We start from the raw sequence: 12558 nt of genomic DNA on the forward strand, positions 1-12558 counted from the left end.
TCTTCCTAAGTAACTTCAACCCAGAACTGAACCTCTCTAAACTTCCAAGTACCCACTGTATAAAACTCAATCTTGTACTTAATAACAAATATGCACAATGTTAGATGTTGTGTGCTGTTGTCGTAAGTTTGAACTCATCTACAGCAAAATACATTTCAAGATAAGGAATCTCCTTTTACAAATCTCTTCTTTTTCAGCACCCTCTAAGAGGGCAGATCTTGTATGGAACCAGATATGCACTCACATTAGCTGCTGATGAATATTTGTTTTTGTTTTTTGAGACAGGGTCTCACTCTGTGGCCTAGACTGGAGTGCAGTGACATGATCTTGACCCATTGCAGCCTCAACTTCCTGGGTTCAAGCGATCCTTCTGCCTCAGCCTCCCAAGTAGCTGGGGCTACAGGCATGCACCACCACATCAGGCTAATTTTTTTTTTATTTTTAGTACAGATGATGTCTTGCTGTGTTGCCTAGGTTGGTCCTGAACTCCTGGGCTCAAATCATCCTCCTGCCTCAGCCTCCCTAGGGGTTGGAGTTACAGGCATGAGCCACAGCACCTGGCTGAATATTTGTAAATGAAGATGCTTCAACAATTTATTTAGTATAGCCACAAATCATGCCCTAATTCATGTTTCTTAATTTACATTCTAATATCAGATTTTCTAAATGCAGAAAATCTACATTTAGAATATTTACACAATATTTCTCTATGCTAAATACTATACTCCTATATACAGTTTTAGACAAATAAGCTGTGATGGAATAAGTTAAATATCAACTATATGAAACATAACAGAACTTGGAAGACAAGGAATAACTTTCAGGTCCCCTTTATATTCTGCCAAGCACAACTGTGGCACACAGTAAGCACTTGATAAATATGTACTGATAAATAAATCATCATCTACTAATAAACATAATCTCCAAATGCTAAATTTGGGGTAACCAACTAACTAAAATATTCTAGGGCCTTAACAATTCCTTAAGTAGCTGATTTTAATGAGCCTAATTTTGAAAAACTTATATTCTACACGCAGCTGCCAACCCCTGAAAAATGAAAACAAGTAAATTATGGCAAAAGATGCTAATATTATTTCACAACATTGTTTCTCAATGTGTCACACCAAAGCACACTACCACGTACACCTACCATGTACAATGCATTATGTTGGAAGCCTTGTGCCAGACAATGTGAAGATAAAAGAATGAGATCTCTACCTTGAAGAGGCCAAAAATGCAGTTAAGAAGTTAAAATGTAAACAACTAATTATATAAGACACAATGTGAAAGTCATCCTGAAATATGTTACAGAAGGAGAATAGGAGAGTAAGGAGTAAAAATTTTAAAGGAGTCACTAGAAGAAAGTTAAGTGCGTGTATATATAGTTGCAAGAGATACAGGCCAGGCGCGGTGGCTCACACCTGTAATCCCAGCACTTTGGGAGGCCGAGGCGGGTGGATTGCCTGAGGTCAGGAGTTCGAGACCAGTCTATAATCCCAGCTACTCAGGAGACTGAGGTAGGGAATCGCTTGAACCAAGGAGGTGGAGGTGGAGGCTGCAGTGAGCCGAGATCACACCACTGCACTCCAGCCTGGGCGACAAAGCAAAACTCTGCCTCAAAAAATAAAAAAATAATAAAAATAATAGATACAAGATGTGAGAGGGGTATCAATTCAAGTAGACAAAAAACCAAAGCAAAAATGCTAAAAAGTTGCTGGGTGTGTTCAGAGAGGAAGACACAGTTCAATCTGATTGCAGCCAAGGATGCAAAACAAACATAATCACAAGATACTGGGGTCCTAGAAATTGATAGCATTTGCATATATTTCCTATTTACAAGGCTACTAGAAGCACTTGGTTTTTGAGAATCAAAAAAAGTAGGGGACCTTCATATGATCTCTATGAACCTGCTCTCTAAGGACACAAAGCAGCTTAAATTACAACTGAAGAGAGAATTTCAAGAGATGGGCTACTGTGAAAACTCACTTTAGGTTTCCAGGGCATCACACATGTTTACCAGTATAAAATCTTTAAATTAAGTTCATCTGACCTTAAGAACACAGCACAAGGTACATCTATTTATTCAGCGCACTGCCCACGGTTAGAATGAGTAGGAGTTTTGAAGTCAGGGTAGAACTCATTGGTTATGACAGCCAACAAGTTGATTAAAATACACACTGAAATGCTGTAACTTCAAGTCTTGAAGGCTTGTTGATGGACACTTACACTTATAAATAGCCTTCAAAAATCCATGTATGGGTAATAACACCATATTTATAGAAATATGTACATGCTCTCTAAAAAGAAACAGAATAAACTAGAATGATGTATACTATTATAAATTGGAAACACTAATCATTTAGCACTGCATTAAAACATATTGGCCAGGCACAGTGGTTCATTCTTGTAATACCAGCACTTTGGGAGGCCAAGGCGGGTGTATCACACGAGGTCAGGAGTTCAAGCCCAGCCTGGCCAACACGGTGAAACCTGTCTCTACCAAAAATACAAAAAATTAGCTGGGTGTGGTGGCAGGCGCCTATACTCCGGCTATTCGGGAGACTGAGGCAGGAGCATTGCTTGAACCCAGGAGGCGGAGGTTACAAGTGAGCCAAGATTGCACCATTGCACTCCAACCTGGACAACACAGCAAAACTCAATCTCAATAAAAAACTTACTTAGGTCCTCAATGTACTTTATCAACTATTATAATGCACATAATGGTCAATTAAAGAAAAACAAAATGGCTTGCCCTAATTCTTTTTTAAAATGTATGACTTAAAGTAACTTGCAGTCTCCAAAATATATACTGATTAAAAGTCTCAAAATCATTTTAGCATTAACGATGCAAAATGAGAATCAAATGTTTAAAAATAGGACATTAAGCCATTACAAAATATTTCCACTTACAGTATCTTATTTTATTTTCACAAAACTTATTCTATCAACAAACACTTAATCCCTATTATGGGCCAGGTACTGTGCTAGATGCAGAGACAAAAAGGGACACTACTTGAGATTAGTGTCCTCATAAAAGTTAAAAAAAGAAGGGTGGGGGCTAAAGACTTTAAAGAATTCATAATCAACTAAGGAATACTATTGTATACTAAAAAATATATATATATTTTTTGAGACACGGTCTCAGTGTCACCCAGGCTGGAGTGCAGTGGCACAATTATAGCTCACCACAGCTTCCATCTCCCAGGCTCAAGCAATCCTCAGCCTCCCAGGTAGCTGAGACTACAGGCATGTGCCACCATGCCCAGCTAATTTTTTATTTTTAGTAGCGACAAGGTCTCTACTAAGTTTCTCAGGCTAGTCTCAAACTCCTGGGCTCAAGTGATCCTCCTGCCTCAGCCTCCCAAAGTTCTGGAATTACAGGCATGAGCCACTGGGTCAAATGTTTCAAGTAGGATAACTATGCATATAACAGAGGTATGTTCGAGTTAAGAGTTTTAACAAATGAGGCAATGGTCGACAGTACTGTAAACCAGTGGAGAAAAGGCCTTGTGTTCCAATTCATCTGTGGAGCCTAATCTAAATACAGAATGTCTAGCATATAAATGACAATTGACTCTACATTAGGTGGTAATAATCAAATTTTTCAGATTAGGCACTTGAAGGTCACAAAGTACTAAGTTAAATTATTTGCCCAAGGTTGCAGAGATGGGAAGTGCATAGCCAGGATTGGAACCTAAGTCTTGCCTTCAAATCAGATAATCACTTGAACAGTGCTATTAAGGAAAACACACAGAGTAGCAGGTATTTTTCACTCTAGATCATCTGAATGACTTTTTAAATCAAGCATAACCATGATACCCGGGTGTGGTGGCGCCCGTCTGTGATCCCAGTACTTGGGAGGCTGAGGCAGGAGAATCACTTGAACCCGGAAGGTGGAGGATGCAGTGAGCCGAGATCACGCCACTGCACTCCAGCCTGGGTGACAAGAGTGAGGCTCCATCTCAACAAACAAACAAGCATAACCATGAAACTGACTACTGCCAATAGCTACTGCACTCTCAAGACAAAGCATGTAAGCCTGAATAATGAGTAAGTTCCTTTTTCTTCTATCCAATCCAGTTTAATGAAATCACTGAAATCACAAGAAACAACCAAAATCTAAAAGGCCTCAGAGAAAAATGACTGAACAGACTTATTTCAGTCTAGGAAACCTCTTCTTGCCAATAACCTAAAACTATCAGTAAGTTAGGATATTAAAGAACTACATTTTTTTAAAAACCCAAGACATTAGCGGAGTTAAATTTTACTTAAAAAAAAAAAAAAAAGAAAAATCAAGGGACAGGTCTAGCATCAGTATACTTATCTATTTATTACAAATAACAGCAAGCATCCATTATGCACAGAGAAACCCAGCAAAGAGGTAGAGAACAACTGCTTTGAGGTTATGTCTTCAAGTCTGTAACACAGCTTTTGAAATGATACACAAGTACCAAAAGAAAATACACAAGTAAAGCTTACATTAAACTACACGTTAAGAATTACCAAGCACTGGCCTGGCGTGGTGGCTCACGCCTGTAATCCCAGCACTTTGGGAGTCCAAGGCGGGTGGATCACGAGGTCAGGAGATCAAGACCATCCTGGCTAACACGGTGAAACCCTGTCTCTACTAAAAATACAAAAAAATTAGCTGGGCGTGGTGGCAGGCACCTGTAGTCTCAGCTACTGGGGAGGCTGAGGCAAGAGAATGGCATGAACCCGGGAGGCGGAGCCTGCAGTGAGCCGAGATTGCACCATTGCACTCCAGCCTGGGCGACACAGCAAGACTCTGTCTCAAAAAAAAAAAAAAATTACCAAGCACTAAGATTGTATACAACAATCTAAAAATTATACTTTTCTGTAATATCCACCAGATTTTTACTCTTCCACCCTATCTGGCCTGGACTCCCCTCAGGCTTGGCCTTATTAACTAAAGCTTGGCCTATGAAAAAAGTGGCACCGAATAATTCACTGGCTTAACACTAAAACATGGCAGTGACAGTTAATATCCATCCAGGCACTCTAATGGCACATTAGTCAGGGGAGATGTGAAGAGGCCATGATCACTGAACCAACCAAGAGAAAGCATTCTGAAGAATCTGCTGGGGTCAAAGAACCCTTCCAAGCAGATTGGAGTGCAGTGGCATGATCATAACTATTAACTTCCAATCTTTGGGTTCAAGCAATCCTTCCGCTTCAGCCTCCAAAGTTGCCTAGAACTACTGATGCATACCACCATGCCCAGCTAATTTTTTTTCTTTTTTGTGGAGACAGTCTCACTATGTTGCCTGGGCTACAACTCCTCGCCTCAAGCGATCCTCCCACCTCCCCATCTCCAATGCCACCTCACCCAGACCAATCAGGTTTATTAGTATACCTTCACACATACCACATTAACATGAAATCATCCTTGCCCTCAGGAAGCCTATAGTCCAATCAGGGAAACAAAAGCAACACATGTCAACGAATGCAATACTGTAATGCAGAAACGAAGCAAGTACAGTTAATCAGAAATACAAAGATCACAGGTAGAAATTTGTTTGAGGAAGTGATCTGAAGGGATGAGTTGTAAGTTGTTCTTTACATCCTTTATCTTCTATGTTTTTCTGTACATAGTGGGTGCCTGCTTGATTTAAATGAGGGAAAAGTCCATGTCAAACAGGCAATTGCAAAGAACGATTTCAGTGAAGATAAAAAAACCAAGTAGGTTGCTGTTTTGACTTGAGTCCATCAAATAGCAAACAAAAAAATAAAGGAGCAACTGTTATCACATTTGCTCAAAAAGATCCCTACCCATCCACTTAAAAGGGGGGAAGTTCCCTAGGTTCTGTAAAGAAAACAGGGACCAAGATTCAGACGCATTATTCCCTAATTGTAATCTTTTACGTTAAGTCAATTTCATTAGAGTCACAAACCAGAACAGGTACTTTGTCAATAAAAAACGTAAACGAATTTGAAGTTTCTTTAAACAGATAACAAGTTTTTTCGGTAGAATGTATGGCAAACAAGTATCTGGCATGCTGATACCAAAAAAAGAAGGTAACTTTAAAAAGACAAAAATGAGACCCAAATTCTACTACCAATTAAGCAGCAATTTCAAATCATAAAGTTCTATAACTTTGTACCTTCAACCTACTTTACATTAATTCTCCCCTGCCCCATGGACCACCACCACTAATGAGAAGCTGTATCTTTTAAAAATGACCTCAAAACAGCTAATGTAATTTTCTAAAATTAACTTATTTAGCATGTTGTTTTTTTTCAGTCTTTACATCTGTTGGGTCTCACAACCACCCAGTGAGGTAAAATAGAGATTACCTACTCCCATTTTACAGATAAAATAAATGAAGACCAGATAGGTTAAGTGACTGGCTCAAGGTCACAAAGCTACTAACTGGTAGTGTGTGAATTTCCAAGCCAGTGATGTTTTCTTTGCTAAGATGACAACCTTAAAATAAAGCAGAATATTAAAACCTTGTCTAGATAACATAAATACAATAATCTTAAAAGTTACACTGGGGCCGGTGTGGTGGCTATCCCCTGTAATCCCAGCACTTTGGGTGACCAAGGCGGGCGACACCTGAGGTCGGGAGTTCGAGACCAGCCTCGCCAACATAGTGAAACTCTGCCTCTACTAAAAATGCAAAAATTAGCCAGGCGTGGTGGCGCGTGCCTGTAATCCCAGCTACTCAGGAGGCTGAGGCAGGAGAATCGCTTGAACCAGGAGGCAGAGGTTGCAGTGAGCCTAGACTGCACCACTGTACTCCAGCCTGGGCGACAGAGCAAGACTCTGTCTTAAAAAAAAAAAAAAAAAGTTACAATGGGAAAGGAATCATACATAGAATCATACATTACTACAAATTTATTTTGCCAGGTGAAAGTACTGATTTTACCGTGATCTACCTAGCATCCCATTCGTTTTTTAAATGTAACTACTTTAGTTTAGCACCTTCTGGAACCTAACTGCCAAAACTGTTCTCAAACTTTCTGAAAGTAAATGAAAAAAACAAAAAACAAAAAACAAAAAAACGCCTGTTCATAGACACAGGCTAAGTAGTATAAATGTCAGCTGAACAGACTTAAAAACTGCTCACACTCCTGAAAAACTGGGGACTAAATGGAAACAATGATGATCAGTTTTCCAATTCTTATGGATATTGGCACATTCATAGAAAGGCAGACATGTACAAAGCCCAAAAACCCCAATCATATTATATACTCTTAAAAGCTTAAAATAAATGAAATAAAAATTCCCTCAATCTCACAAAGATAGTCACAGCAGTTCAATATTTCTGGGGCTGAACACAGCAGGAAGTGTCAAAAGAAAGAATTAGAAATTTTGTATACTTTAAAACTTGCACTTAATATTGATCACTTCGCATGCGGTAAATATGAAAATCAGCCTCAATAAAATCCTCTACAATTTATTGTCTCTAAACCTCTGCTAATTCCATTCCTCAACCCCCCCGGGGTGTTAATGCGACACACACAGGCCTCATATACAGGCCTCTTGCCTTTTTTTCTAACACAACTAGGACCTTTGTTCTGAGCGTCGTTTTACCCCACTCAATAGCTCTTTCAACTTTCTACCCCGTATTTTTTGTTTTGTTTTTAAAGAGGATACTCTGAGCCTCAACTTGATAGGTCTTTAAAAAATGAAATGCCAAAAATATCTAATGAGACTCTCGAGAGGAATAGAAAGTTAAACACATCACTAAAGGGCCTACAAAACGGAGTAAAGCCTGGAGATCGGGTGATCTGGCAGCCCAGGCAAGACAGAGGACCGCGACTAGGAAGGGAGACAGCAGGAGAGCAGTTAGACGTCCACTTAGAACGGATTCACTGCGCTATTAACCGTACACGCCCCGCCACCCCCCACCGGCCCAACCTTTATACACAGACACATTCCCTCCCTCAATTAACTAAAGAAGCAATTAAACTATGCCCACCACCAGACTCCATGCTTAGGCTAAACCTCCCCCAGACAAAGTAAAACAGCATTATCAAAAAAACAAACATCTGTCTTAAGGGTTTGGAAGCTGCCCCTTCCGTTCTCTCCTCACCACGTAAGGTAACCAATTCCCTCCTGTCCCCCACCAGCAGTTCAAACGTGTGATTTCCCCCCGATTTACATGTGTTTTTATGTTTTTCCGTCTAAGAAATGAAGGATTTCTTATTCTGAGGAAGGGAGAGACGCCGAGGAAGACAGGATTTGAGGTTTTACTACCTTCGTTATTCGAACTCCCCTCTAACTTCTTCCTGTACTAGAAACCCACTCACTATAGAGAAGGAAGGAGAGGGGCTCAACTGACGGACAAACGTTGTAATAGGTTTTATGTAATCCACATATAAATAAATTAATCGCCTGACTCGCTCTGAATGCTAATACGATTGGGGTGACAATTGGCCCACCTCCCTCCCCCAAGTCTAGTTAAACCCACCTACCACCAATTTCCATTCTGATCTATTTAAAAGGATACTCTATTTCTCTCAGTCAAGTTTCTCGGCTTCTTTAGGCCTCCCTGCATGCCCTCCTCCTCATCATCCTCCCTCAGCCTCAACTTCCCACGGCTTAAAAAACTGCCCCGCGCAGACCCCGTCTCCGGGCTCGCCCTCCCTCAACCGTCCCTCGCCATCCCCCTGGGCAGGAAACCCCTTACTGCGGTCTAAAGTCACTCCGGCCTCTCCCTCCTCTGACCCTCGCTTCCCACAACTGTTGTCACTCGAGCTGCTCCCTAGTTTCCATTTCCGGGCCGTCCATGGCCCCGGAGCCTCCCCTTTCCCGATTTCCGGGCCCCTCGTCCCATTTCCGGGGAACCCTTGCCGTCTTCACACCCCCCACCTGCACTTCCGGCCCCCCACTTTCTCTCTTCCCAGACACCCTCCAAGCTCCAAAGCCCACTTCCGGCCCCCCTTGGCCCCCGCCGAGCTCCCCAACACCCGCAAGCCTTACCCCGGTTCTGTGAAGGACCCTCCTCATTGCGGGGAGCCGGAGGAGGGACCCAGCGACCCCTGCCTCCCGCCGGGCCCCGGTCCCTCCGGCCGCGGCCGCCCTCGAGCGTCTCTCCCCTCCACCCCCGGCCCAGTCCTTCCGCGGCCCCGCCGCCGCCGGCGCCAGGAGCAGGCCAAGCGGGGGCCGAATCGCGGCGATGACACAACCGGGCTTCCTGGGACTTTCTGTTCCAGCTCCTCCCCCCGCCCCCCCAACCCCTCAGCTGGCCCCCTCCCCCAAGGCTTGCCCCCGCCGCCCGGAGTTGCGCCCCAATTACCTAGTTAGGCCCCAAAGTCTCCGGTCCAGACTCGGTGGCGCGGCAGTAACTTCCACTAGCTCCCCCCACCCCCCCCAGCGGCAGCGGCGGCGGCGGCTCCGGGTTCCTTCAATTATCAGCTGAGCCGCAGCACCGCGCCCGGCGTGCGCCTCCGCCCGTACCGCCTCCCTCCCCGCCCGCCCGCTCAGACACCCTCGGGGAACTACTTTGCCCTCGGGCTGCGGTGACGGGCTCGTCCGCGGGACCGGCCCCGCTGCCTACTGGCGGCCCATCACATCGCCCCTCCCTCCCCCGCCGTCCTGCTCGACTCTCTCAGCAGCCTCCGATCTCCGCCCGATCCCTTCGAGGGACCAGGAAGGGGACTGTGGAGAGCTTCTTGGTATCCCTCCGCCGGGGTCACCCCCTCCCCTCCGTGGTAGCAGGAACTAATTCCCCTTCGGGTCACCCGGGACCTAGAGCTGGAAATTTCACGGATCAGGGTTCCCTGAGACCTTTAGAAGAGGAGACGATCGCCCCAAGTTAGAAATCCTTCTGCCAGCTCATAAGCGTGGTTCAATTTAAACTAGGGTTTTGGCCCCTTGACCCCAACCAAGCCCCGCCCCTTCCTGGTTGTCTTAGCGACGGCGGTGGCGTCCAAAGATGGCGTCGTGGCTGCCGGAGACGCTGTTTGAAACTGTAGGACAAGGCCCGCCGCCGAGCAAAGACTATTACCAGTTACTGGTCACCCGGTCTCAGGCAAGTGCGAAACGCGGTTTACCCTCTCTCCTAACTCCCTACCTGGCCCGGTTGGGGCCCGGGACGCAGGCCGTGCTAGGCCGAGAGCAACCGCAGCCCGCCGGAAGCGCCCAGTCCCGGCTCCGCGCCGGGAGATTTCCTCGTCACCTCGGCCTCCTCGGTGTGGTGGCCCGCGTGTCCCTGCTCTCCCCGAGCCCGGCTAGTCCCTGGCAAGCCTTCTCTGCCTCCCCGCGGTGCCGCGCGCTCCTTTCCCGCCACCCTGCCTTCTTACCCCTAGAGTTCCCTCCGCGCGAAGAGGAAAACGGGCGTCTCCGGCTTGCGTGCGGCCTCACCTCAGCGTGAGGAGGGAAATAAAGACTCAGCCAAGTGTCCCAAGGAGGAGCTGGCTAGGGAGGGGAAAAGGAGATTGCCTCTTTTCCAGGATAGGAATTAATCATGGAGAATTTTGTAAATCTCTTTGTGGCCTTTACGCGTGCCACGGCCACATCAAAACTTAGTTATTTCTAGTAGCAACTGACGATTGGGAGCTCTTACCTTTTGGAGTCCCTTCTATCCCATTGAAAGTGTGCGGGTGGTGGTATAAAAATGTTTCAGCTGCTCTGCCCTTCAGCCCCACCCATAATGACATCTGCTCCACAACAATAAGACCGAGGATTATATTATCTCCAAAGTAACCGTCGGCCTATTTTTATGCCTACTTTGGTTATTGAAGGTGGGCTTTTGGATGATTTACTGTGTCCATGAAATTCTCAACTTGAGCGGGGCCTCCATTGGGAAGACGTTTCTAATCCTAGCTGAGCAGCCTGTCACTGAGTTATTCATGCACCCTGCCCTTTCAATAGATACTATTCCTATAAAATGAAATTTAGAAGTTTGTATATATTTGTTTTGGTGTGCATATTGATCATTCCCTCAGTTTTTCCAGGAGCCCTTAAAGTAGGTGAGTTAATTTTTTTATATTTTTAAAAGCATCTTTTAAAATATAAATGTTAATATATAGTTTTTAATTAAGATTTAGAAATATTACAAATGTAATATCAGCCTGTCCAAAAAAAAATTTTTTTAAAAACAGTACTGCTCCTTGCGGAGCGAGGCTAATTCATAGGCAGTGGGCCCAGAGTCAGCCTCAAGTTTTTAATTAAACTGTTTTTAGGGGTTTTTGCACATTTAGTGATTTATGAAATACTGAAAGGCATCCTTTTTTATACTTTTTTTAGTTTTTTTTTTTTTTTTTTGAGACGGAGTCTCGCTCTGTCGCCCGGCTGGAGTGCAGTGGTGCGATCTCGGCTCACTGCCACCTCGTTTCACCATGTTGGCCAGGATGGTCTCGATCTCTTGACCCCGTGATCCTCCTGCCTCGGCCTCCCAAAGTGCTGGAATTACAGGCGTGCGCCACCGCGCCCGGCCTTGTACATTTTTTAAAAGGATTATTGATTTTTCCATTGGCTTTAAGATTGTTTGTTTGTTTATCGAGAGGGAGTCTCCCTCTGTTGCCTAGGCTGGAGTGCAGTGGCGCGATCTCAGCTCACTGCAACCTCCGCATCTCCTGGGTTCAAGCGATTCTCCTGCCTCAGCCCCCGGAGTAGCTGGGATTACAGGCGTGCGCCACCACGCCCAGCTAATTTTTGTATTTTTAATAGAGACGGGGTTTCGCCATGTTGGCCAGACTGGTCTCCAACTCCTGACCTCAGGTGATCCAGCTGCCTCGGCCTCCCAAAGTGCTGAGATTATAGATTTGAGCCACCGCGCCTGGCTGGCTTTAAGATTTATGATCCTAACATTTCTTCACCTCCTAACATGAGTGGTCAAAAATATGATCTGTTCTAATCTTACATGATTTTCTATTTTTATCTACCTCAAGTAAGTTAGAATGTTTTAATTTTTACAGCCTTTAAAAATTTGTCTTCTTTAGCATTTTCTTTCCCTTGAGGGTCTGGTATTTTACAAGTATGCTTCATTTCTCTCATTTGTAAGCCTCACCAGGCTGAATATCTTGTTACCTTTTTGTTTTAGTAAATTATCCTTAGGAGTGCTCCTGGCCTTCGGCTTCCTAAAGAATAATTCTGTTGTTGGTGTTCTTCAGACTTTGCCCTCAAGTCTAACTTAGGCGCATGCCTTTAACTATTCTTTTTTTTTTTTTCTTTGAGACAGAGTCTCGCACTGTCGCCCAGGCTGGAGTGCAGTGGCTCAATCTCGGCTCACTGCAAGCTCCGCCTCCTGGGTTTCACAACATTCTCCTACCTCAGCCTCCCAAGTAGCTGGGACTACAGGCGCCTGCCACCACGCCCGGCTAATTTTTTGTATTTTTAGTTGAGATGGGGTTTCACCATGTTAGCCAGGATGGTTTCACCATGTTAGCCAGGATGGTCTCGATCTCCTGGGATTACGGGCGTGAGCCACCACGCCCGGCCCTAACTACTCTTTTTTAAGAAATCTTTCCCACCATCCCTTCAATGTTCTTAATTTTTCTTTTTCTTTATTTTTATTTTTTATTTATTTATTTTTTTTGCAAGTGAAAAACTCTCCTTTATCTCAGGTTCTGTCAGTTACATATACA

The 12558-nt window shown here is 44.4% G+C and overlaps 2 protein-coding genes across 24 annotated transcripts in view; one reads left to right on the plus strand and one right to left on the minus strand.

Annotated features, from left to right (window-relative positions):
- The window catches only part of TRIP12 (thyroid hormone receptor interactor 12), a 149890-nt gene extending 140462 nt beyond the window's left edge, over positions 1-9428 (minus strand). For 11 of the 23 annotated variants that reach the window (XM_030803895.1, XM_030803880.1, XM_030803901.1 and 8 more), the window contains exon 1: positions 9267-9397. The gene's annotated coding sequence lies outside the window, so the exon portion shown is untranslated. Of the gene's footprint in view, positions 1-8657; positions 9177-9266 lie in introns of those variants that run through there. The other 12 variants (XM_030803900.1, XM_030803892.1, XM_030803889.1 and 9 more) reach the window with 6 other exon arrangements.
- A 465-nt stretch (positions 9429-9893) lies between these two features.
- Positions 9894-12558, plus strand: part of FBXO36 (F-box protein 36) — a 94944-nt gene continuing 92279 nt past the window's right edge. Inside the window, 1 exon segment of the mRNA XM_030803903.1 lies at positions 9894-10001. Coding sequence (XP_030659763.1) covers positions 9906-10001 — 96 coding nt within the window. The 5' untranslated portion in view covers positions 9894-9905.

This window comes from Nomascus leucogenys, chromosome 22a, assembly GCF_006542625.1.
Source record: "Nomascus leucogenys isolate Asia chromosome 22a, Asia_NLE_v1, whole genome shotgun sequence".
Lineage (NCBI taxonomy): Eukaryota > Metazoa > Chordata > Mammalia > Primates > Hylobatidae > Nomascus > Nomascus leucogenys.